The 21678-nt window shown below is 39.9% G+C and overlaps 1 protein-coding gene across 4 annotated transcripts in view; it reads right to left on the bottom strand.

Annotated features, from left to right (window-relative positions):
- Nucleotides 1–1180: 1180 nt before the first annotated feature.
- Nucleotides 1181–21678, bottom strand: part of LOC119218641 (glutamate receptor 2-like) — a 33808-nt gene continuing 13310 nt past the window's right edge. Inside the window, exons 14-20 of one of the 4 annotated variants that reach the window (XM_037473230.2) lie at nucleotides 21324–21478; nucleotides 20295–20493; nucleotides 19936–20183; nucleotides 13221–13335; nucleotides 9350–9484; nucleotides 7864–8039; nucleotides 4763–4904 (exon numbers count right to left, since the gene is read on the bottom strand). In XM_037473230.2, the coding sequence (XP_037329127.1) occupies nucleotides 7869–8039; nucleotides 9350–9484; nucleotides 13221–13335; nucleotides 19936–20183; nucleotides 20295–20493; nucleotides 21324–21478 (1023 nt within the window). In that variant the 3' untranslated portion in view covers nucleotides 4763–4904; nucleotides 7864–7868. Of the gene's footprint in view, nucleotides 4905–7863; nucleotides 8040–9349; nucleotides 9485–12224; nucleotides 12340–13220; nucleotides 13336–19935; nucleotides 20184–20294; nucleotides 20494–21323; nucleotides 21479–21678 lie in introns of all 4 variants that reach the window. The other 3 variants (XM_037473232.2, XM_037473233.2, XM_037473234.2) reach the window with 3 other exon arrangements.

The following is a 21678-nucleotide window of genomic DNA, read 5'->3' as shown; positions in this document are numbered from 1 at the left end:
AAGAACACCTCACGAACAGCTGCACCCCCAGTCACTAGTCCGTCAAGCTCCTGAAGTTTGCGGATAACACCACCATCATTGGAGGGATCTCTGGTGGGGATGAGTCCGCCTACAGGTGGGAGTCTGACCACCTGGTGACGTGGTGTAGCCATAACAGCCTGGAGCTCAACGCCCTGAAGACAGTGGAGATGGTTGTGGATTTCAGGAAGAACGCAGTCCCACCTCCCCCCCTCACCTTGTGTGACTCCCCCGTCACCACTGTGGATTCCTTCTGTTTCTTGGACTCCATCAAGTGGGAGCTGAACATCAGCTCCATCACCAAGAAGGCTCAGCAGAGGTTGTTCTTCCTGAGGCAGCTGAAGAAATTCCACCGGCCAAAGACAATGCTGATGCACTTTTAAACGGCCATCATCAAGTCCATCCTCTGCTCCTCCATCACCGTGTGGTACGCTGCAGCCACAGCCAATGAGAAGGGCAGGTTGCAGCGGGTCATCCGCTCTGCAGAGAGGGTGATTGGCTGCAATCTGCCGTCTCTTCAGGACTTGTTTGCTTCCAGGACCTTGAAGCGGGCTAGAAAGATTGTTGCCGACCCCTTCCATCTGGCAGGAGTCTGAGGTCCATCAGGACTGACTCTTCACTCTCTTCACGTACATACACTTTGCCATTTGTCACTTTCTGTCGCTGGTGCACTTTATTTTAAACTTAAACTTAAACTCTTATTCCCTTATTTTAAACCCATAGCTTTCGATTACTAACCCAATGCATTATATTTTATTATATTTTATCTTATTCCTTGCACTACGTTGTCTTGTTGTCCATTGTCAAACTGTCTGCTGTCATGCGCCATCCGCCAAGTCAAATTCCTTTGACATAGTGTTTCCTGATTTATCCTTCAGATATTCGTTAAGTTTAGGCAACTTGTAAAAAATTTGGAAAAGAGCCTGACTGTGCTATAGATTAATTGGCATTACTTGGTCCTCAAATGCATGCACACAAGCACAGCCAAACACTAAAAATCTAAAGGAGTCTGTAAGGTGTAATGTATCAAATACAGAAATGCACCAACAAGACACACATCTGTCAAGAACCAAATGCAGGTTTTAAAATATCCCCAAAATTTGGTTTGTTAGTACATTTTAATTCAACATGCTTGCTGGACCCCAAGGATACACATCATACGTTTGGTGAGTGACACTGAAGAATATCAGAACCTTTATTAGTTTACAAAAACTCCACAGTGGAGCTTTAATTGATGGTCCTCATGAGGATGTGAGTGACAGTCTCCTACACAATACTCAGATGCACCACAGACCTTTCCACTAGTTCATCCAAAGAGAGCTGCCACCCCAAAGACTAACCTCCACAAAGTCCATCCAATGGGGATTCTGGCTTTGACTGGAAACTGTAAAAGTTATGTCAGCAAATATTTTACAGCAGACAAGAAAGGATGACAAGTTCAGTGCATCTCAGAATTACCAACTTTTCGTTACTCTAATCTGATTCTAGGGGTTATAGTGTAATTTCTAAAGTATAAAATCTTAATTATAGCAGAAAATATCAGAGAGGGGAGGCCAGGTTAACATTCTGATGTAAGGGGGAGTAGCCTCCAGGTTGACCGCATGGTAAGTCTATGGCGCCCTTCTATGCACTGCCTCTCCCAAACTATTTGCACGTGTGCATTCAGTGCAAGACTGGTAACAGGTTTGGTTAAGTTTAGGCACAAATACTTCTGAGTGGATTTTAGGATATGCAAGGGGAAGGAAATATAAAATGAACAATGCTCTCCTCTGTCAAATTCACAACCCAGGCATGTTTAATATATACTGAAAAGGGTCATATCACACAGGTGTTAATATTTGTAAAAAAACAAACACACTTTTGGGGGGGGTCCATTAATCCAATGCTTATTTTGCTCTGTTGGAAGGCAACAAAAAATATGTTGTTCAAAAGTGATGTGTTTAATAGAAAATGAAATTATACCAGAAGCAAAGCTGTCAGTGAAGGTGATCATTTCCACATTCCTCCCAGTGGTTGTCATGTTTGGGGGCCATCCCGTGGTAACTCCTTGTCACATAATAACAACATCAAAATACCTCTGATAATTACAACATGTGGTCATTGCAAAAATGATATGAGACCATTAGAAGAAAATGAAGTAGATCCCTTGACATTTTCAGCTCAACTTAAACCAGACGTTGATCGCGTCTTGGGCATTTAATCATGTTGCGTGAGAAGCTTTTCAGCCACCGGCTTGCTTCTAACTAACAGCACAAATAACAGCTCCTTGGTGAAAGAAAGTAGCAGATTTGAGTTCTTAAAAACATACACTATACATAACAAGAACCACATTAATACTGCAATTAATATTGTTAATATTATTCTTATTACTATCATTATTAAACACTAAAATGCAGCCAGGCACAACGCTTTAGGCTGACAAGTTTATCTGAAAGAAAAAACTCAAAGTGACATGCAAAAGTTCTCTTCGTTCTCTTCATCCCCGTTGCCATCATCAGTGCAGTAAATTAATCAGTAGAAAGGTCTTTGTTCACAGTTTCTTGTCCACCTCACAGCAGTGAGAGCTCCTATTGGCTCAGGTTTCAGTATCAGCAGCTGCCATTGGCTGAGCATGGAAAGCTCTGATTGGTTCTCACTCTGTTTGGCACTTCATCCAGTTGGCATCAGAACTCATTTGACAATACGATGTGCCTGTGCACGAGCAAAATGTTTGGCTCTGACTGTATGTAAGTGTGTAGTGATGTACTGGGATTGAGGATATGTGTTTTTGTCTGTATGGGTGTACTGACCTACAGACAGGGATGGGCAACATGTCTGACTAGTATTTAAGTATTGTATGAACATACCCTCTTGATGTCAGAGTGGCGTTATCTTAATCTAGCGAGATCACAATGGCTTGTATGGGCACTATTAGGGTAGACAATTTGTGTCGATCTCTCACTTAGAAATGTATATTAATTCCATCTTCTTTCCGACCCTCTTGCTGTTTAACAAGAACAGTGGCTCAATTTTCAAAGATCTTTCAAAGACAGCATACAAGAGAAAGAGGCTTCTCAACAGTAATGCTGTTATTGGTTTAAGTGAAGTCAATTAGTTCTATTACAAAATGGCCGTTAAAGAAAGAACTTTTGAAATGTTCATGTACAAGTTGTAGCCATTTTAAATGTTGCACAGTTAATGCTACCCACAGAGGGGACAAACCTTCCAAACACACCACAAATGCACTGTGCCTTTAACGTTTAGCTCGCCGAGAACAATGTAAATTTTTCTCTTTGTGTCTTGACTTGCAACACGTCACATGCAGACAAAGATGGATGATGAAAACTTTCTAAGTATACTATGAATAAACAACCTGCACCTGGTCTGAAGCTTCACCTGAAGCAATGGTCTGAAACAGAACTGAAACCTGATGCAGCTGACATGTGGCTCAGACAATTCACACCTTAATTAAACACCGGCATTAATTAAATACGCAAGCGGTGCGTTTCATATTCCAATGACCAACGTCCCCCTCATGCTCCTGTCTGATGGATGACCCATCTCGAAAAAATATCTATATGATAAAAATGCAATAAATATAATTCTGTTGTTACCATTAAGTAGTACCAAAGTAGTTTAAAAGTATTTTTAATGGCTATAATACCATTTAAAAAGATGGGGTGTGTGTTTCACGCAGCCAAAACAATCATTTTTAAAGGTTAAGCTTAAACTGCATAAACAGGTTAGTAAAAGTGGTTAAAGACACTATAAAATGCAGTAGTATATTTGTGTATGAATAGATTTGAAATATATTATTTTTACTTTCAATCACTTAATCCATTTGGGACTTTTGTAGTGTTCTTCCTACTATTGGAATGGCTTACAACTTACATAAAATAATGAGCAAATCTGCTTTTGTTTGTTGCTCTTTGATGCTACAGGTAGGTCTAACCATCAGAAATGCTAAAATCCTACAAATATGGGCTTAAATTGTGAAAGCTACTTTGTATTATCATACATTTTGATCAGTTTTTGCCCATCCCTGTGTATGGTGTATGTATTCATACCGGTGGTTTTGTATGTATGTGTGTGCGTGTGTGTGAGTGTGTCAGTCCATGCATCTCCTGGGTCTCTACTAATTAGGGATATTCAGGCAGAAAAAAACAATTAAGATCAATAACATCTTTATCATTATTTGCTATTATAATTACTATTTTGTCATGGATGCAATTTTTCAGGACGTTTTTTTTCATTGCACTCAAACTCATTTAAACAAGATTCTAGTTTTAGACCCACAATGCCTGATCACATCCCTGATTAGTGTTGTTATTGCGTTAACGTCAGCATCACTGTTGTCCTTAGTTTCTATAGCCTCCATGGCGAACATCTACGGAACAATGATGTGTGTTTGTTTAGAAAATTGTCCACTGTGCTTGATTGTTTTTTCAGGAATTTGTATATGACCAACAGCCATCTTTCTCGTTGACGGTCGAGGGATTCACTTCGTTGGTGGGCAGGTCTTTGCTAAAGCCTGACAGCCAAGCGGTGGGAGGACAACATCTGTCCAGTCTTTTTCGGCCAGATGTTAAATAGCAGATCAGGAGTCCTCAAAGAGAAATGATTGGCTAAACTCCGGATTGAAAATCAGGGCAGATCACCAATGTTGAGTGGTAAGTGGTCACCTGAAGGAGGGTGACAAGCATTTCCACTCACTTTCAGAGGGGGAGGGAGGATGTGTGTTGATTGGCTGTAAGGCACTGGCTCGGGTGTGGTCAGGACATATCAGTCATGCTGAGGCTCATGGGTAATCCTGGACGCAGGTAAGCCACCGGGACACGACCATTCTCACTAGTCGATCCTGTGATGGATAGACGAGCTTTGGAGCGCATTGCATCTGTGAATTTCATCTGTACAAGGAAAAAATATGTTAATCGTGTTTCAATCATTAACACCGAAACTTGATACACAGCTGCTTCTGACCATCTGTTCTGATAGAAGGTTAACCTTGAAGGAACAGTTCTCTGTTTTGGGAAACATTATTATTTGTCATCTTTCCAAGAGTGACATGAGAAGATTGAAAGGGAAAGCACAGCACAATTGAAGCGTACAATTGTTAAAATCATCATACATTTTGTGAAGGGTAAAGAGTAATTTGAATAGAAAAGCAATCTCATTCTGGTGAACCTAGAGAGTATCGAAATCAAGTGTGAGCATACTTGTTGCATAGACAGAAACAGTTAACTGACTGAGAATCTTTCCTGTGACACTTCTGAATAAAGACTGATATATTGATTGACCCATTGAATGGGTCAATGTGAGTCAGCCAACCTCCTCTTAAGCATATTTGACATTTTTTATGTTTAAGAATTGCTGTTTCCAACCGGACCAAAAACATGACCGACCTTTAAATGTCATTTAACCGATGAGACAAAAGGAGAGAGGCAGAAAAAGATAGTAAAGAGAAAAATGGGCACTCAAGAAACAAAAGGCCCATTGAGTAGACTTGCATATATGGAGTGTGTACCTCAGTATACCTCATTTCTTGCATTTATCAATATGATGAAATTCACCCTTGCTTTCCTATTGATTGATCCACTCACGCACAACACAAATAATATGCAACATACTCGCCCCCAAAAATAGCCAGTAATTAGATTAGTTACAGTGACCTTAGGTAACATTACTTCAGATGCATAATATAAGCTTGAAATAAAGTACTAAGAGTCTCTCTATGTGGAAAATAAAGCAAGGGAGTGAAGTCTTATTTAAAATAAATCACAGTTTTAAATCTGTATTTAGGTGGAAAAAGAGGTAATTGTGATGTCTTCCGGGACAGTCTTTATTAGGATATAAAAAAGGTAAGATCAGATTAGATCTAAAATCAGATTTTCCTCATATTTGGTCAAATTTGTAATTACAAGCAGGATTACCATTTTAAAATAAATGTGTAATAAAGAATAATAGGCTTCTAGATATGCACCCATTACAATTAAATACACAAGGCAGGTGGTTAAGCCCAAATTAGTGAAAAAGTTACAATCTCTGTGAAATCTTCCCTAATACTGTATGTATTTGTATATTTGTTGACGTTTAGCTTTTCAAAACTATATTTTCACCAAAAAACACACAATTTGGCACACACCTTTTAACAGGGCAGTTGAGCAGCAACTGTACCATAAATTACATATTTATAACACAATGTTGATAAAACAAGTTTTTAGGGGGAGGACTCTATACATTCAGAGCTTCAATCAAAAACCTCAATATAGCTTTGAATGTAAAAAATGACATTGGATTAAATTGCTAATTTAATTTAATTAATGTGGGTACTACTCAATATCTCAAAATCAGGTAACAATAATGTGCCAAATGATCTGATCCCTAATTCTACAAAAAAATTGCAGCATTTTTCTTTTTCTAGTGAGGGAAAGTGCTCGGAAAATGTCCCTCGGTGCAAGAAAAGCGTGTTTTCCAAACGTGGCCAATTATTGAAGGGTTAAGAACTGAACCGGACGACAAAATACACAACTGAGTCTCTGTCAGTAGTTTCCATCACGCAATAGTCCCAAGAAAGTCTGTTGTGTTCGCATTGGGGGCCGATGAAAAACATTTCTTTGCCTGTTCTACTTTAGTATTTAGCTGGGGTGGGTCTGTAATAGTAGACCAACCAATCAGAGCATAAGTAGCTCACTTCTCGTGCCTCATGAGCAGGCCCTTTAATCAGGCCATGCAGGGGTATGACATGCCCGCGCGTTGTAATGAATATATCAATTCAAAAGGGATGAGTGATATCATCACTGTACTGGAGTGGTACAACACAACATTTGTTCTACCAAGAATCCCAGTGTTTGAATATGCTGCGAGTCCAAAGTGTCCCATCTTTAAAAGGAAATCATGGGCCCGCCAACTGAAAAGCTGACATTAAGACGGATGCCAGCGATTGGCCAATGAGGTAGTCCATTAAAGAGCATGATTGGCTAGAAAGTAAGAAAGGAGGTGCAGGATAATAAAAAAAGGGAAAAGTGGAGGTGGGTTAGAGGACAAGAACGAGAGGAGAGGAGAGGAACGAAAGAAGGAAGGAAGAAGGAAAGGAAAGAAGCAGGAAGGGAGTGCAGAAAGGGGTGTGGCTAACGGAAGAGAAGGAGTCAGGAGAGGTGAGAAAAAAGGGATAGAGGAGGTGAGCAAGCTGTTGGGTATGAGTGAACAAAGGAAAGGAGTTTCACAGCCATTTACAGTTTTGACAAAATACCTTGTATACAGTAGACGTTATTGTTGTCTTCATGTTACTTTTGCTCATCAAGAACAACTGCTGCATTCACATCATGACATGAATATGCCGTTTACCACTTTGCAATGCCTGCCAGCCTTAATAGCCACTTTTGACTTACTGTAGGGATAATGCTAATAAACAAAAAACATCCATGAATATGGACATTAATGAAATCATACAGATCAAAGGCATTGGGTGGTCTTTTCAGAACAGGTTATCCTGTTTATTGATTGTTACGTCTAACGCCACCACTAATGAATTGGAGACAAAACTGAACTAAAACCTGGTACCCTTCTCTCTGGACAGTAGAAGGGAAACAGAAGGACTGACATTTATTTAATTATATATGAGCAGCCCGTAACGTTGCCTAAGTGGCTGTTGCAGTGATAGATGCATTTGCCGTTTAAATGATGGCCTTTTTTGGATCATTTTGACCCAAACGCCCATTGCCATTGCACCGTCTATGCACAACCATCATCTGAATGCAGCTGTTGTTCGATGATGCGGATGGAAGCCAATGAAAAGTTAAATTGTCTAAACATTGTCTATGACTGTGAGGTTAGGAAAGTTTTAGCCATCAATCATCGCTCTCCTACCCGTGTTAGATCTTGACACTCTCAATGCCGTAAACGTTGTAGCCCTCCTTATAGGTGGCGTAGTTTGGCTGGTGGCTGGGGGACAGCACGTTGAAGTTGGGGGCATGTTGAGGAGAGGACAAAGTGTGTGTGTAGTTTCCTGTGTGCTGGGGGGACGACAAGGTGTTGGCTGCCACCTTCATAACAAAAATAAAGTCATGGTTATTACTATACTGATACTATACTGTAGCAATGATGACTCGGTATCCGCGTGGTTGAAATGACTAATTCATGGGACAACAATAGCTCAAGTTCTGATAGCACCAATGGTACATAACTGCAAAAGCGTTATGGGTTTGCAATACAATACATTGTGAAAGGGATAGAAAGAGATAGAGAGAGAATGGCCTTTTAAGACCTTTCCACATATGAAAATAGATTATTCTATAATAATTCTGCTATTTTTGAAGTAAATTGCAACAACATATGTCTTCTTCAAAGCCCAAATGTCATGCTGCAAATAATGAAAAAAAAAAATGTATTATGAGAGAAATCTATTATGACTGTCCACTTAATTGAATTGCTTCAATTTCAGGAAAAAACAACATTGAAATAAAGGTTATATAAATGTAGGAATAATTATGAGTAAAACATTAAATATCACTCTCATCACTGTGTTCATAAATTAAAATCTTTACCAGTTGCAAGAACAACAAACTATTAACCAATATCTAGAAATGCATTTTTGTGAAAAATAATTCCTTTCCCTAAAATGTTTTTGCACCAATGACTGTTTAGGCTGTTAGTCCTTTTGCAGATATAATGCAATAGAAATAGGAATTGTCATTTTGTGGAAAAGCTTTAAAAACATCCACTGTACACTAACCGCTCCAAATAAACAGCAGACAATCACAGTTAGAGATTAACGGGTGAACATAGTGTAGCATTTAGCAGCTAAAGAAAAAAATCTATTTTATTTGAAAGTGTTGAATACAAACGGTTCTAAACGTAAGTTTTCTGGTTCTCTCTAAAAATAAGCTGAAGTCAGTGCAGGCTGGAGGCAGTAATTTGTAAATGCTTTGGAGCAGACATACAAGAAGAAAACATTAGTCTGGACATATACTCCAGATGTTAAGTTAAATAATAGGGTGTGAATCTCTTTTGTGAATGTAAGTTCAGATTTCCAATACACATTCATTTGCTGCTGAATTAGGTCAACAGAGTTACATTTAATGGAGTCTACTTCATCATCTGTAAGAAACTGGCAACTGACTGTGATATTATATAGACTATTTCTTATTACATTGGATGCACTTCTATATTAATGGATTCCACGTATATCATTCACATCAACCACACAGAACTTTATATTTGTTATTGTCCGACTAGATGGCATTTGTTCATTTTCTTTTCATTATTCATTCCACAAGTTCAGACTTTTTTTCAGAATCTTCAAAAATGCAGATCTAAACTATTAAACTACCTACTACTTAAAAATGGAAGCTACCTTCATTTTTTTGGCCTCTGCACGGCTCTTGTAGCAAAACTCTACCAGCGCTACCATCATGGCCAGACCCAGACCTCCAACCAGGATGTAGAAGACTCCTGCTACGTTACTGAGGGACAGGGCGCTGGTCTTCTCCTAGTACACACACAAGAAAGAAGGCAGCCAGACAGGAAAGGTTAGTTGGCTGTTAACATGAAAACACCCCACCAACAACTGACAGACTACCACTAACCTCTCATGTGCACACATTTAACTCATTATGAATACAGATTATTGGGACAACAAGGGGTAACACACAACAATACTAAACCTGACCTGCACACACTTCAACCACTCTTACCTTTGATCAGTCTGTTTATGTGTAAACGCAGGTGTACCCTTTACGAAGTGAACTTTTTTCATCGATTTCACTGTGTTCACAGGAGTCCGCTTGTTACTTTGGTGGGTACAATTTGACCCAAAATAATCATGGAAACTGTTGTCCAATCGAATTCTTCCCGAAGGGCAAAAGATGTGCTTAACACTGGACATTATCCTCCTTCTGTGACCTGGGGTGAGGAGGGGCAGCCCGGCCGACAGCCCATGTAGCTTCTCGCTGGAAATCCACCAATGCATTTTAAAACTAAAGCTTAGCATGAAAAAGCAGGCAATCGGAGAGTCTGTGTTAGCAGCCCTATGACTTCATGGTTGCAGCAATGCTTAGGTCCTCCAAAGGCTGCAATTAGACAATCTCAGCTACCATTCTCTTTCTTAGCCCGCAGACAGGTGTTTATGCTCAGCAGATGACGTTATGGATGGGATATTTGACAGCTACGAAGCTCGGCTACAGAAGGAAGTGTAATTCTAACAATGCTTGCCTTTGCTCCAGAGAAACCGGATCTCTTTGACGAGAAGAAAATACAAGAATAAATAGAATAAAATATGTGCAAAATAACTCAAAAGCACAATTATAATTATCAAGCAGCCACTCGACTGGTTTAGGCTTTTAGCTGTTTGCCAAAATGCCCTGGTGTTCAAAAGATGATGCATGAATTGCATCTGCATGGAACGTCTCCCTTCTGATGGGGCACAGTGTGAATCCTTCTTCTGAAAGCAACTACCGTGTCAAGTGTCAAGGTGGTGTCATTTATGGGCACAACAAATGGCACACCTATGGACTCATCACTAACAGGGCTAACGCTACAAATAGTTCAGCAAGATAACCTCAAAGGCCTGTGGTTTCCAGTGATGAACAGACTTCTGGACGGATATCCATGGTACGGGCCCCCCGGAGACGAGACCCGCAGTCCCAGTTTGGGGGCCACATCAGGCATCTAAGACCAGAGTGCTTGCATTGGATGGCATGGTTATGGCCCCCTGTTGGGTCCGACACACTCCTAAAGGCGTGCGACCAGGAGGTAGTCCAAACTTTGAGCCAACAGTTGAAGGCGTTTGGAGTGGAGTAGGAGAGAGACCTGAAGGATCTTTTTCCACTGCTCCCCATGCAGTGGTGGCAGCTGTCTTTCAGGAACCATCCAGCTATCTTTGTACTGGATTCCTCAAGGCGCTGCCTCTCGTGGTCAGGGAGATTGAAATAGATTGAAAGTTATGTGTATAACTCCAGTGCTATGAATTCTGAATCAGAATTCTCCATCCCTCAGAATCCTAGCGTGAATTCAGTGGATATCTTTAATGATGATGACTCACAACGTCGGAGCTGGCCGTCGTAATCTCAGGTCTCATATGACTTCACATTAAATACACGACCTGCGCATATGCACAAGGTGGATAACATCCAGTGTTAAGCTGCGACTCCGGCAGGTTACCCAGAATTCTTAGAACCAACGTTACATACTCCCATTTACCTTTGATCTCCAGAGTCGGGTGGAATCAGACCAATGTACTGTAAAATCAACTAGTAAATAATTTAGTTGACGTTTCTCACTTATGTGATGATGACACCTGATACACTTCTGTTTGCTAAAACAAGACTGTGATGTGCCTGAAACGAGGAAAGCGGACCGAGGGAATTAGTTCACGTACCAAACTCATTTCTATCTTACAAGGACCACACATGGCTGAACACCAGTTTTAGCCGCCTCACGAGAGCTTGAAGCTACAAAGGAGCTCTTTGCTGCCAGCAGCACTTCCTGATGGACCGCTGAACCACGGAGGACTGCAAACGAACCAGTTAGCTTATGCATCATATTATACGTAAAGAGGCCTTGAGCTTGGGGTTACGGGAGTCAACCCGTAAACCAAATATACATAATACAGTTAAGGTAGGCAGGCAGTGTAAGGTTGAGGGTCCCTCTAAAGGATCTGGGTGAAGCCTTGAGTGGAAACACTTACACCTACAACAACAATAACAAATTGCCTCGACGCAACATGCTTTCCCTCCAGAAGGTCTAACCTACAGACCTGGCTCTCCCTTTCAATACAGCACGTAATAACAGATTTTCTTCTACATTCATAAAATGTGTGGTTATGGTTAAATCTCCATTTACAACTCTTAATTAGCAGACGCTAACATGGAAACTGTGTGTGTGTCAGAATCAGGTTTCAGACAGACGGTCAGACTTAAACAAAAGTGTTAAAACAGACAAAACAAACACATCAGTGAGCCTAACTGCTAAGGCACAGTGGGTTTATCTTTTCAAGACACTACTTGTTATTCTTCTTATCAACATCGTACTTATAGACAGCTGAACCCTAATGCTTTGACCTGGAGTTTCCTTAGCATCACATACAGTTGGAAATCATCTGCAATTAGCCATTCTGTACAAATTGGAACTACTTTAGTCCTAAAGTACAGGTATAGAACAAAGCTAAATGTGCATGTTGCATGTATGAACAGACACTGTGTTGGATTGACCCACAGACATATAAAACTAACCTTATTGGTGGAGTCCTTGAAGCCACACTCTCCTTTATCGTACCACCACTTGTTTTTCATCTTGTCTAGGGTCCCTTGCTCATTCAGTTTCAATACGGCAAGGTTTATTGGAACTCTTTAATGGGAATAACATAAATAACATCATTATCAATGTTATCTTATGTTATTAGTGGGGCAGCAATTCTCACAATCTAGTCTAGTGACCGAGACAGGGCCTACTAATGTTTTTTGCAGGGACTTAATTCGTCATGAAAGATACAAACATTTAAGTTTGGCTTTACGATACCTCAAAACATAACTTTCAAATGAAAGACTGAAATGTGACATTACTGATAGTTCATTTTTGCAGAAGAAGGTCTCCTCCTCTCTCTTGCTAGATGCTAACATGTTGTATTTTGGAGATTATTTTAGCCCCCAAGTGGAATGGGTGGACCTTTAAGCCTGGAAAAAAACTGCAAAATAATGAAGTTGCCTGCTCTTATTGCCCTTCTGTTTGGCCTCAGAGACAGAAAATGAGAGGTGCTGCAGTAAGAAAAACCTTCTGCTTTTTCAGCAGTAGTATTCCTCCAGGCCAGAGCCATAGATAACAGAGTTTGTCCAGGATGCACAAACTCTTTATCAACAGCCCTTCTCCTGCACTGTTGCTGCCATCTGGTATGAGGTCACCTGACCCTGACCTTGCCCCTGAAACCTGCCCTAACCCTGACCTCAACCAAACAGGGTGCAACATATCTGTAGAAGAAGCAGCACAGGCAACAACGCTACCTGCTGCTGGTGCTTATAAGCCACTCGTGAATCTGGCAATGTAATGATAATGAGAATCGATTTTTTTGGGGGGGGGGGGGTATGCGAATGGCTATAGCTAAAGCACATTGGTACCTTCACATGTGGCGTTATAACCGTGCTGCTTCTTTAGGTCATTTTTAACACCTGATAACCCAGAGTTACCTTCATGTTCGTGTGTTTTAGTGTGTGTGTGTGTGTGTGTGCATTAACCTTGCTCTCCCCTCCTCCGCTGCCGCATTCTCCCTTGTCATACCACCACTTGTTTTTCAGTTTGTCCAGCAGCCCCTGCTCGTTCAACTTTAACACCGCCAGGTTCACAGCATTTCTACATGAACACAGTGGCTGTTAGCAGTTCAGTTGTTGTCAATCTCAGTCCTCCTGCTGGTATGCATGTTAGCAGCATGAACTCTTAATCCTTATAATATAAAACAGAATATACACAGCTGAAATGCGTCTCTTTTCTAAGCAGCAAACTCATCAGCATTAGCTTTAACATGTCTCAGCAGCTAAGCTCAACTCGCTGCGTAATCGTGGAAATAAGAAAGTCAATAATGGTTGAGTTGGAATCACATTTTATGCCGTTAGAGAACCATGGAGATGGGGTTGGGTTCTGATAGGCAGTCGTTGATTGATCATTTACAAATCTCTTATTGATTCATAATGTCATCATAACAGGCTCACTGCGAGCTACTTTTGTGCTTTTTCCCTGCAAAATCTTTGTATCATTGAACTTGTGAAAATAATATATTGGATAAGATATTGGAATCTTAAACAGGAGGCTTCCCTGACATGAAAGACCACAGGTATAACTGAACATATTGGCTCGTATCTGGAGAAAAGAGCTGTGTCATGTAAACTTTAGGTACATGCATGCTCAGCAATATGGATGGGAAGGATCATATTTATTAATCAGAACCCTAGCTTATTGGATTAGGAAGCTTCTAATGAAAGATGTTAAAAAGTCGGAAGGCTGTACCTGTAGTGTGATGGATAAATATTTTCATATTTGTTAAACTAGATTATATTTAGAGTTCAGTCTGCCCAAAATATCCTGACCGCAAACATATGGTTTTAAATCTGTTTGGTCTAACTCCACAATTCTGAACAATACACCGATTGGTCCTCTTTTGTTTATGCAATTATATTCTAACATTTGTATATGTTTAGGAACATATCTCAGATTTGACATTACTGGAAGTTTAAACAGTTGCAGAACCTTCCATTTATTTACAATTGTAGAAAACTCATCCTGTCTGAATTAGAATCAATAAGAGATTTGAAATAATTCACATTCAATAACATGGTTCAATATTGCATTCAGTTCTATAAAATGCCAACAGATCCGAACCACATGTTAAATGATTTGCTTGCTTTGTTGACTCCTCTAATCATTCTCCTCTAAGCCAGCTTCAAGGTCGTTAATCAGGCACCACATCTACATGAATCACTTTGAGCCTGGTAACATTCACTGATGGTGATTCTGGTCATTCATTTTCATGGAGACTTTCATATCTGTGTAAGTCACTGAAAATAATTATAAATGGTAGAATGGTTAGAGCTAGAGCAAATGGTTTTAGCATACGCATTAATTAACTAAGGAATTACTCTTCTCAGGTATTCCACCCTAAACAGGATTAATGTATACACTGGTGTAAGAAATAATTATCGAATTTCCTTTAACTAAATATTTTGTATTATGTAACTACGCAAACCTAATATTATGTATATCATGGTCAACTTTGAATCACATTAAAGATATCTAGAATTGTTGGTATAGCCAGTAATATTACAACTAGTATCTAACATCTAATCTTCATTAAATTTGATTTAAGGAGTTGGTGTAGAATTATCGTGTCTTGTGTAGCTTAACCAGTGTAATCATTTTGAAATAGTAGGGGTAGTGTAGACGGTAACACACTCTCAAACAGTATTTTTTTTTCAAACTTAATTTGTTGTTTTCATTGTGGGAATTGTCTTGGAAGCTCTTTTGGCACCAGATGTGTCCGACACACCAGTCAAAGACCACATTTACACAGTCTCCAGATTGTGCTGAGTGTGAAAAAAACGATCTACTGATCCAGTTCTATCACGTGTGATGCACAAACGGCAGAAATGGATTTGGCCAACAACAACACAAGCGAAGCTTCTTCAGCCCAACCTTGGAGGTTGGAAGCTGGATGGAGAAGCAGCCCTAAGGCGCCAGAATACAGGCAGGACAAAACAGAGACCCCCGCCACCCTAACTAAACCTGCCTTTGCTGCTGTGACACCTAGAAAATGTCATTTTTGCGAATAGATTCAGTGTCCATGTTGAGAAATAACATCAGCATGAGAATATTTTCCTACAATGAGGATTATTATTGCTCATGATCGTGCATCAACAGGCAGTCTGGGATTCTGTATTAGTGATAAACCGTCCCAGGGATCTGTCACCCTTCTTTATCAAGGGTAAAGTTATGGTGTTTAAAAATACCTAAACCCTATCTTCCCACAGTGGTATCTGTTGTATATGCGAGTCTTCATACAATGAGGGATTTTCAACATCTGGTCGCTTCAACCCAACTGTGCCCTTGAGATCCCTGAGGATGATAAGATCAAAAATGTTGACGTGCATTGTCACCCTGCATCAGTGGAGGGACGTCAGCTGTTGTGTTACTAGTCCTACTTTTCAGGGTAACAAGGACAATGGATGCATCCCTGTTAGAGTGCAGTGTAGCCACAACAGGCAGAGCAGTGAATGGCATTCGGTCCCTGAGGCAATGTTTTTAGCACATCAGTCAACTCCACTGTTCTAACTTCCATCAAGTTCCAGAGGGGCACTGGCAGATAATTATCTGCAGTAGCATGATAGTGAACGCCGGCGCTAAAATCCACTGTCATGGGGTAACCCCTTTGGCGGGAAATAGATCTTCCACTGGGGTACTGGGGTTTGAGAATTTAAGAGCTTATGAACTCCAAGAATGGTCTGCATCTCCCATAGGAAACACCAAACCAAGTTTGAAAAACAGCTTTGAGCTACTTGATGTTACCATTCCTCATAACACAGCCTCATTTCTAAGATTGCTTGAAGAATGTTTGTCTTCCCATAAGTCAGTCTACTTTTTCCAAACATTCTCACTAAGGACCTCTCTACGACTGATCGATATCTGTATTAAATATATCTTTTTTTGTATGCCGGCGCAGGTTTTTCTGTGTATCTTTTAAATATCCTACATTTATTGATTATCTCTCGTAAAGAAAAAGAGACAATCCAGCAGGAAGAGCTTCTAACATTAAAGTAATGATGTAATGGCAAGACGAAAAGGCGGTGAAATTGATGCTAATGAGGAGTGGTATTTCTGTACCCTAGTGAATCAAGCCAGTGTGTCAATAACAACCCTCATGTATTATGTAGTGATTAATACAGGCAAATGTTTTAGGACATCTAAAATAATGTTGGGTGAAAAATGTGACTAATAAAATGGCATGAGCTCAGATTTGATGTTGTATGATTTGAATTTGATGATTTCCACATTCCATGTGAGAGTGTCTTTTTTCTGAACTAAACCCAGCATAGACATCATATCATTATTCATCCACTTTGACTGTTGTAGTAGCAACAAGGGGAAAAATACATTAAATGACAAGAGTAAGATCATGCTTGAAGCAGAGACATGGGAAGGTATTGGAAAACAAATAATTTGTCCACTATTTAGTTCTGAACGAGCAGATTCTCTAACTGAAGGTCACGGAAATGAAAAATAAAATGTCTCTGGTTCTACCATGCTTTAGAACAACAGAAGTCATACAGTAGACCTGTCAAGGGGTTAAAATTAAAGCTCCATTAAGCGATGTAAATAATATTGGAATTGAGTCAAGTAATGTGAAGCAGATTCAAAGGGCTGCTGGTCAGCTCACAGCCGTCTTCCAACCTCTCTAAACTCATAGCGTCAGTTCACATGTGGGTTGACCCCAGGTGGTTCGAATGAAGTTGTCCTCCCCCAAAATCACAGCACCCAGTTGATAGATAAGAATCCTGCTCTGCTAACAAGTTCAAATTAACTGGGTCGATGCACCTCAAGTGGAGGATTACAGAGAATTTGCCTTCACTAGATTGGAGACAAAGTATAGAAAGGAAAACCAGAAATGAAAATGCACTTAAAGTGGAGTTTGTATGAATGTTTTTTAACCATTCCCCATTCCCCCCACAGATCCCTCTTATATTTAAGGTGAATGAGCAGGCCGTGCACAATGAAGTCAGCATAGTGTGGAAAGCAACATGCAATGCTCAAGCACTGACTAGCACGCAACTTAATAGAGATCTTCAGATGGGTGCTGCTTCATTACTTGATTACGATGCACTATGCTGGTTGGTCCTGTTTAAATATCTGTATTACAGCAGATTAGGCCCCAGGAGCTAACTACTGTTTCAGACTGTAAAAATAAATCTTTTGGGAAGTTCAAGCTGACAGATGAGCTGTAAGCCTGATAAGTGAATGTATATAATTTATTGTTTAAGACTCCTGGCCTTTGTTGTTTAGAAATCGCTTAATGCAGCTTTAACAGCAAATTCAACAAATACATGTAACTGTAATTATGACTGAAAACATTCTGCAGGGAAAAACTTTCGGATCCGACTGACAGAGACAGAAGCACAAAGAGACAGAGAAGAGTGAGAAGGCAGGGCAGACGTAACCATACAGTCATCTGTAGTGTGCTGAAAAGACACAAAAGGTGAGACACAAACTCAGTGACAACCATGCAGCAAACACACACACACACGCACACACACACACACACACACGCACACACACACACACACACGTGTCATTATTTACACAAAGATATAAAATGTTTGACGTGGTCGGTAAGCAGCAAAACCCTGACACATTTTAAATTTGGATGTCTCTGTACTCTAGAACGTTGGATTGACATTGGAAGGTGACATTATTGTGGTTATAGTGGCTTTAAGTTCACAAACACATGTAAGCCAACAGTGCAGGTTATCAAAAATAATTTAAATTCTCGCAGACATGTTAAACTAAAACAAATAGGTAATATTCTTTCTTTGTGAATTTCAAGCTGCTATTGACTGCATATAATTTAAAGGTATATATGTCATTCAATAATATGCATGTTAATTTGTCCTATACATATTATACTATACCCCAACGGCGTACAATTCCCTCACTGTTAATCTGATGAGGGAGTCATTTTTAATCCATAGTTCAGTGTAAATCTTAATCTATTATTCTGGAGTAAAGAACCAGAACAAGATGCCACTAGATGTCTTCAAACCGACATCTAACCGAAGCTTTCTAACATTTAGAGGTTTAATAGTAATTAGACTACTATATTTACACAATAATAAAAACATGTATGGTGAGTTGTATTATGTTGTGTCTGCAGCTATGGTGGATAGTCACAGGGCAGGCTAATTATGATGGTTGTCTGCAGCTGAACCTGATTGTGAAAGCTTTCCTTCTGACTGATTCGTATAGCTGTGTTGGCTGAGCGTTGTGTTGATCCTTTGGTGTACCGGCAACTAGGCGGTTGTATCTGAAGTAACAGAGGTACCAGATTTAAAGAGTACCAGACTGTATGCTGCTTTGGCCAAGTTTATTACCTTAGCAGCCAACCCGTCCCAATCACAGGAATAGCTCAGGCAATGAGCTAAAGTCAGAGCTTGGCTTTGCTTTATTATTATTGGGCAGCAAATGCAGGGGCCCTTAAGGACCGGCATTGATGCTTCCAAGCCTAATCAAACACGTCCCTCTAGAGGCTTTGTGATAATATAAAGACAAAGAAATTGAGTTAAGTGGAATTCTTAATTATACATTTTATAAATATGTTCTAGTTATGTTCAATAAGACTGTTTTCATTATCCCTTAAATTTGTACCTAACTACGAGACTAAAGGTACACATGAGTATTGTTTGATAACTTTTCATTTTGCACTAAATGACCCTTTTTCATGCTACCAAACCTCGCAAAAATCTGCCTATTGTCTGGTTTTCCGACTAGACTAAAACAAGAAATGGGAACATTTAGATATAAAATATGTCCGAATAGTTATTTAGGAGGGAGACATAGAACATTTCTTATGGAGAATAAACATACACATACACAGACAGACATAGAAACACAGAAAAATGTTTATGTCATAAACTCAGAAAATACAATCCCTTGATCCAGGTCTTAAAGAGTCAGCTCATCATAATTGGTTAAAAGATTTGCCAAATTCTTCTTACAATAAAGAAAATGAAGTTTTATTGGAAATGACTAGTTAAGATTTGGTCATTGTATCATGATATCCTTTTTTGCAAAAAGGGACTACATAATACCATTTTTACTTACGCTCAATCAAACACCTCCTTTTTTGAATTTTGAGATGAAGTATTTCATTAAGACCTGAAACAGCCCTCCCCGAGTTGTCACGGCAACCACCACTAGCCGTTGGTCAGAGGTGGTAACCATGGTAGACATACAAACCACTGAGATGATGTCATCAGGGTAGGTGGATTATTATAACAACGAGTAAGCCGCCATGCCCCATTCATCACACTCGCATACTGCAACACCCAATTGGCACTAAGGCTTGGGACCCGACTACATTGCTCCCCACGGTGGGTTGTTTTTCCTGAGCAGAGCTGCACATAAACACAGCCACAGCTCACACACTGGCTAAAACCACCTGACTCCTACAGCAGGTTGGTCAGCAAGTGCATTCTGATCATCACTATTTGGGGCTTCAGAGCACTAATTGAGGGAAAGTCTGAATCCACTTTCAACCGTAAGTGGACTCTTAAAAGTGTCCGTTTTCAAAGCTTTGAGTGGGTAAATGAGCTGTGTGAGTGGGGAGAGGGACATTTCCTAGGCAGCATGTTAGTAGTGTGAATGGTACATGGCAGTGCAGGTTGGCTAGCATTGTTATACTGATCCACCCACCTTAATGGGGATCCTTTTGGCGTGGCGATGCCGTAGCCTTTGGAGTCGAGGTTCCCTCCCACTTTCATCGTGTCGCAGGGTTTCCTCTGCTCGATGTACTCGTTCATGGTGGATTCCAGCAGGTAGGCGTACTTCCCTTTGGACTTTCTGACGCGCAAGACGCCCTCTGACGTTTTCTTAACGAAGACAGAAGGCTCCGCTGATTTCATGTACTGCCACATTTTGTCAAACAGGGCGATTTTTGAGCGCTGAAAGAGAAAGAGAGAAAGAGAGACACGAATGAGATCCACAAACTTCTAAGTTCTTGTTAATAAAAATTTTAACAGGGTACTAGATATGCTGTAGAACCAAGTAGTTACCCTGAAGAACTCTTTGGTGGATCCAGAGTCCAGCGTTCCATAACAAATCTCTGACTGTTTGGCCAGGTCTTCGGCGCTCTCGATGGGAGACACCATCCTCTCCACCGTCAGGAAGGCAGCCAAGTTGGCAGTGTATGATGAGATGATGATCAGGGTGAAAAACCACCACACCCCCCCCACTATACGACCTGACAGGGATCTGCACACACAAACAGACCAAAAGAGGCCGTTTTAAGACAATTTTGGGCCCGATGAAGGAAGCTGACGAGAGAGTTCAAAAGAAAAATGTAGTTTCTCTATTCTATATTTCTAGTTGATTTATGAATTGTATATTTATTTCCTTTAACCATCAAAAATGCTAAACCTCCGACTGGTTATAAAACATACACACAACTACGTCAAATCAACAAAACAACTAACATAACCTTGTTCTCTTACTTTTTATCATTTATTTTTCTTCTGCATAATATCTGATTATCTGAATGATGCACAATCGTTTTTTTAATCAACTCAAAGAACTTGTTGCAGGGTTAGGAAACAAACATCTCAATAGTAAAAGAAACAATGTAGGTATAAGTTCAATATGTAAAAAGTCAATGCCAAATTTGAACTGGAAATTGCGGATACTCCTCTTATTTACTCGTTGCTGTGTTTATTACTTGGTAATAGCAATCAATATTGCATTCTGAATTTCTACAGCAATGAAAATATATTAGATTGATAGATATTTGGTTGCAAGATCCTCTACTAAGAAATTGGGATTTAATAGTTACAATTTTACATAATGTAAGATCATTATTATAAATATAATGTCCAAAACGCTTAGACAAAATTCACTGTGGTTCAGTTTTGAGTTAAAAGTATTTCGTATTTGTGAATACTGACTCACTTTCAGCACTCACAGTGACTTTAATAATAATAATAATAATATATATATATATATTCAGAGTGGTCTTCCGTTGTGTATAGTTTTCCATTTTGACATCATTAGACAAAAATAGACAAAAATACAGTAATTGCCATACTGACCTTGGTGAAATATCGCAACCCTGCCGCATGAAAGCACCCAAAGAGAACCAAAGGGAGTTAAAGATCCCAAACTCATTGGTGGATTCAGTGGTCAGCGGCATCGCGCCATCCTCTGGTTCCTCTAGCGTCCACTCATAGGGGCTGAATCTGGATACCTAAAAGTCAAAGAATAAGAATTTAAAGTTTTGTTTTGCTCTGTAACAACTCGTCCATGTTAATTGTTTTTCCAGAGCAGAAAGCTGCACGGAGAGTAAAACAAAAAATAACAAAGCATTTGACATAACATGGCTTTTGTTCAACTAGAAAGCTTCATCTGCGTTCATTTTTCTCTCATAAAACCCATTTGGGCAAATTT

This window comes from Pungitius pungitius, chromosome 9, assembly GCF_949316345.1.
Source record: "Pungitius pungitius chromosome 9, fPunPun2.1, whole genome shotgun sequence".
NCBI lineage: Eukaryota > Metazoa > Chordata > Actinopteri > Perciformes > Gasterosteidae > Pungitius > Pungitius pungitius.
This window is presented reverse-complemented; position numbering and strand designations above follow the sequence as displayed.